This window comes from Medicago truncatula, chromosome 5, assembly GCF_003473485.1.
Source record: "Medicago truncatula cultivar Jemalong A17 chromosome 5, MtrunA17r5.0-ANR, whole genome shotgun sequence".
NCBI lineage: Eukaryota > Viridiplantae > Streptophyta > Magnoliopsida > Fabales > Fabaceae > Medicago > Medicago truncatula.
In genome coordinates this window covers 25,261,080-25,266,594 of record NC_053046.1, presented here as the reverse complement: position 1 = coordinate 25,266,594, position 5,515 = coordinate 25,261,080, and the positions used below count along the sequence as shown (strand labels likewise).

General features: G+C 33.2%; 1 protein-coding gene across 1 annotated transcript; it reads right to left on the bottom strand.

Moving 5' to 3' along the window:
• Positions 1–534: 534 nt before the first annotated feature.
• LOC11406694 (acyl-acyl carrier protein thioesterase ATL3, chloroplastic) lies at positions 535–4,643 on the bottom strand. The gene is made up of 5 exons (XM_003614577.4): positions 4,228–4,643; positions 2,441–2,541; positions 1,460–1,569; positions 1,235–1,330; positions 535–1,149 (listed from the first exon to the last, which is right to left on the bottom strand). Exons 1-5 carry the CDS (start codon positions 4,440–4,442, stop codon positions 1,033–1,035), a joined length of 639 nt encoding a protein of 212 aa, XP_003614625.1. The 5' UTR covers positions 4,443–4,643; the 3' UTR covers positions 535–1,032.
• Between the last annotated feature and the right edge of the window lie 872 nt (positions 4,644–5,515).

Below are 5,515 nucleotides of genomic sequence, written 5' to 3'. Positions count from 1 at the left end.
GCAACAACAATAGTCAAGTCAAAAGTATCTGTGGTAAACGAACTATAACTATAGTTTTAGCTGCAGTTTTAGACTCCACATTATTGCATTGTGTGTATCAGACCCTTAATTTTTTTATGTTTTAGAAGTTAAAAAATATTCATTTACATGTAAAATAGACTTACAACATGTAAAGAAAACTGATTTAAAATATGGTGTGGTTATGAACCATGTATCAGTATGATGCAATCATAATATTTCTTGTACAATTTAATTTTATATTCAACACCAACCATTTATCATAATGTATTCTAAAACTCTAACTTAAAAGACACATCTTACCGAATACTACCAATATAATAAACTTGTCAAATAAAAAAATTATATGGGGTAGATGATTACTTGACTCATTTAGAAAACAATTACACAATATATGACAAACATTGTAGTTTCTATTTGTTTATAAATAAATAAATCATTGTTCCAACAACTGGACTTCAAGTAGCTAACTTTAAAAGCCGCCATATTTGAAGCTAAAGCACATTCTTTAGTATATAAAGTTTAAATTTTGAATTTAATTTCACATTGTCAAAAAAAAATTCAACAACTTCACATGAATACCTCCAAGAAATTTCTCAACAGCATAAGAAACTAAGCAATTTCTTATGACGACCTTATGAAGGTATTTCACATAAACTAAGAAGAGGCAAAAGTCCCTATACTGCTATAACTAAATTGTTTAGTATTGCTAGAATTTGGTTTACGAAAATTGCTCTTGTCCCTTTCAAAATTGTTCATTCTCTTATATCAGCGACGGTTAACTGTCGCTGATATAAGGGAATGAGCAATTTCATAAGTGAGAAGAGTATTTTTCTTGGTTTACAGTAGGCCTTTGATTCTTTAATATTACTGGACTCTGCATTATAGAATGGTGCTACCCGGTGCTACAGTACCGCTACCTCCTTGCCTATACACATGACAAGTTTAAGGCAAGTACAAAAACAGTTAACTTTTGCAATGATCAATCAATCAAATGTTCATCTGAAATATGCATCACGAGTCTTCATTGCGAATAAATTTAACAAATTTAGACTTAATATCTGCCGGAATTCGAATAGGACGATAGTTTTTGTCAAGCCACACTGCTGTGGCCTTGGCTTCCAAAATAGGCTGTCATTCAAATACACCAATATCAAGAAACATTTTTGAAGATGGTAAAAAAAAAAAGAGTGAACTATAAGGGATAGAAAAGGACCTCTTGGTTTGGTAGCTTATAGATGAAGTGATCGAAGTATATGCGTGCAGCTGAAGAGCCAGAAACTCTAACTTTTACGACAAATCTGTCTCCACTCTGGTTGCATGTTTTTTAAAATCAGAACAAACATTGGCAAAAATATGTCATATCCTTTAACAGTACTACATTGTATCAGGAGATTATACCTAACAAACACAAATGGCCGATAAATTCTGCATGACTTACTCTTAGAGGTGCAAGGAATTTGAAGGATAGTTCAGACAATGCCAATGCATCACCACAGCGAGCCACGGCATCACAATTAATGCCTATGCTTTCCAAAAATTCATGACGACCTTATGAAGGTATTTGCATATAAACAATCAGGTTTATGCGTGGAAGAAACAAAGTATAGCTTTTAATTGCTACAAAATTCAGAACGATACATTAAAATTTTTACAAATAATTAATCTAACATATTTCAATTAAGGATCCTTTAAGGGCTACCCCTCCTGATCCCAACAATCAAAAAGGACCAAATAAACCAGGATCAAATATGAAAACACCATGTGTACAACACCTAAAGGACAAAAAGATGCTAGCCATGTCGATAACTGTTAGATTGCATGAAAGTTTGCACAGAAAAGTTTTGATATCACCCTCCAAAATCCAAAGTTTAAGACATTACCGCAAGCACAAAACCATAATAAGCCGAGTATTGTGAATAACACCTTTTAATCAAGGTTTAGACCAATCACATTTTCTTCTTGATATGATCATTGAGTCTATAACTTTGTTTAATCATGATAAAACAAAGTCGATTCTGGTTTTGTTGCTTACTAAATGGATACTCTTAACACAGGTAAATTTTAATATGGACTGCAACTGTAAACTCAAGTCATCAACTCAAGAGTATAAATCAAACTATAGATTTTTTCCCTACAGAAAGAGATTAAAGACACTGACTCTAAACAATATTTTTATCCTAAAGTCATCAAATTACCACAGCACTTCTGTCCTAATCATGTCATGTCAAACTTTAGTTTTCATTTTAGATTTCTAAACAGTTCAAAATTAACATCTGTTTTCAATTTTATATATCAATTACAAGAGATATACTTATAAAATAGTTTTCTAAAAACATCGTCTAGAAAAAGTGATCTAGAGAGATTAAAGTAACAATTTTTGGTACTGAAAATCTACACGTAATAGCTCATACGGTCTCACCATGTTGGCAATAACCTGCATAAACAGAATTGTTGACCACACCAAACTGATCCAATTCATAATCGCGAACTTTTAGTTCAACATCACAGAACCCACTCATGCTGCAAAATGACAAAGGCAAATGAGTATAAACAGCCTTTGATATTACAAAGTCTCAGCTGGCAAGAAGAATATTATATATGATCTCACGAATGAACAAATTTACATCTCCATTTCAATGATTTCAGTAAAAATATAATACAGATTAAATGTATAAAATACAATGCTGTCTAACTAGAAATAAATAAGCCTACCCGAACTGCTCAAACTATTCTATATACAGAGAAGCAAATTGAAATTTAACTGTTTCTTTTCTATTATACCCTTAGCCATGTTCAATATCTCTTTGATACTCTTACAAATGACAATTTAGAAAAGTCTATAATACTTTTCCTAATGTTCATGTGTTAAACTATAAACAACTTGTAACATGAGATGGAGGGAGAGGATAACAAAGATTAATCAATATAAGGCTTAAATACATTGCCGATCTCACTATTTTATCTCATCATCAATTTCGGTCCCCATATTTTAGATACACAATTTTGATTCCCCAGTTTTCAGAACAATTAACATCTTCACATATGCATTTGAGACTGAATTCGATGATGTGGCAAGAGAGATGCATAGTTGAGAAAAATTGTCAAAATGTTCTTAAAAAAAGCCAATAAACATCTCGTGTGCCATATGATTAAAATTCAGACCGAAGTACTTTTTTTTTTTTTTGAGCGAGACCGAAGTACTTTGACAACTTGGTTACCAAGATACTGAATTTATAAATGAGGGACGAAAATTGTGAATGAGGTAAAATAGGGGGACGAAACTGTATTTAACCCATCACATTTTATTTTATTATTTGGCAAAGGAAAAGTTATATTAACTGGTAAATTAGATTATATCTAACAGCATAAGGTGTGCCAAACCAGTCCAGTCCATACAACAATCCGATACAAAACTACTTCTTTCCTCAATCTATCTCACGTCTATTGTTACAACAATTCCACAGAAAACAAAGCACAACAAAATGATACAACACATGTATATTCCGTTGAGCATGCCAAAACATGAGTTCTACTGGTCCTATTTTGTTATGCTCAAGATAACATATACTACCAGCCATCAAATATTACGAAGCACGGATGCTCATCGGATTAGGCGTGTCCCAGTGTTGGACACGCATTGATGTCCAACACCGACACATATGATAACACTAAATTATGTGATTTTATCAAATTATTAGCGGTGTCGACATGTCAGCATATATGTCATGTCCGATATCCATGTCAGTATTGTGCTTTATAGATCAAATAAATTGTAGGTTGAGATATCAAATATATTTTTGTTAGCAAACTAGTTCCCAGGGAAAGGGGATCCCCGACATGACCGGCCCAATAATCTTCAATAGTAAGTGAGGCCTAAAACAAGTTTTTAGACATTTTGTCTGCATACGAGGCCTTTTTACTTTAATTTAATTAAAAATATACTTTTGTTCGTAGACCTAAAGCTAGAACTTTAGTGACCTTAACCTTAGGCCGACCCTGTTCTCAAGAAAGGATCTTGTCAAGTCTGACCAAACTTGAGTAGAGTTTATTAACCACTTGAGCTCTGGATATATTGCATTTAAGACCACTTGAGTGGTCCACCAAAGAATTATTCCCAACTTCAACATCAGTGAAAGAAAAATAACAACAAATAAATTAACAATAAAGCGTAAACAAGGGTTTTCAGGAGAAATTAGATGTACATACCCTTTGCCTCCGCTGAAATCAAAGAGTGGTAAAGACGAAACAGCTCTCACATGGTGAACTGACCGGAGCGCCGGTGGATTGAACGGCCGGCGAAGAAACGGGAAAGTGGGAGATTTACCTGCGAGGTGAAACGACGTAGTATTGAGGAGTAATAAGGAAGGAAACGGTGTGGTAGAAGCATGGTTGGAGCAACGAAATGAAAATGGGTGCAACATTTTTGTTTATTTCTTTGAGGTTGAAATTTGGAGTGTGGGCGTTATAACCAATGGTTCATCCAAATGCAGCATTTTGAAAATTAAATTATTGAAATTAAGTTATGCTCCTAGATTTTACCATCCAACTAACTAAGTTCGCTGTGCCATCCAAACTGTGCATTTTCAATGCATGAAATAAAGAACCATGGAAGTAGGTCATCTTCCTTGTCAGATTTTACTTATGTGACTTAACTAGAGAGATAGATGGAAGTAGAGCTGTCAAAAATGGACTGGCCTAATAGGCCGGCACATTGGCCCATGTTTTTGGGTTGGGTTGGGCCTAAAAAACTAGCCCAAAAATGTACTTGGGGTTTTTTTTAGCCCAAACCCATTTGGCTCATACAAAAGTTGGGCCAGACCAGACTGGTTCATCAGGCTTTGGGTCGGCTCATTAGCTCATATTTCATTTGATTTTTGTTAAAAAAATAGTATATTTTTTAAAAAATTATCAACTAATTTAAAATTTATTAATAAAAAAAATGTTAAATAAATAAACTTAATAAGTATGAATGAATTTAGCTTAAAGTTTTAAAATTTTAAATTTTATAAATTATTAATTTGATTTAATTGAAGTAATAATCTAGAGTTTAACTATTATTCAACGTTAATGTAAAAATTGTTTACATTTTTATGTTCATCCAATCATATTTTAGCAAAAAAATAGTTGTGAGTAATTAATACATAAAAAATACATAAAAAAGAGTGATTAAATTTAAAACATAAGACTAAAACGGGTCGGGCCGGGCTGGCCCATGCCCAACGCAGGCCGTGCCGGGCTCTAGAATCTGTGTAGTATTGGGTGACATTGTGGTTGGTGACCTTGGCCAACCACAATGTCATATATGACTTTCTTCTTTTTCTTTCACAATTACTATATTTATATCAATAGATATTAAGTTATACGACCATGAAAATTTTAATCAACTTTTTTATATATTATTTCTCTCTTGTTTCTTGACATTAAAAAGAGAGAAACATATGCAGAAGTCCTAACTCAACTGGTAAAATGCCAAAATTGTTAGGCCGTATGCCAT

Excerpts from the sequence above, each read along its gene's own strand:
- LOC11406694 (XM_003614577.4), bottom strand. The coding sequence starts at position 4,442 with ATGTTGCACCCATTTTCATTTCGTTGCTCCAACCATGCTTCTACCACA. Across the intron at positions 1,570-2,440 it reads TGCAGGTTATTGCCAACATG|GTCGTCATGAATTTTTGGAA; the intron begins GTGAGACCGTAT and ends TACCTTCATAAG. Across the intron at positions 1,331-1,459 it reads AATTCCTTGCACCTCTAAGA|AGTGGAGACAGATTTGTCGT; the intron begins GTAAGTCATGCA and ends ACATGCAACCAG.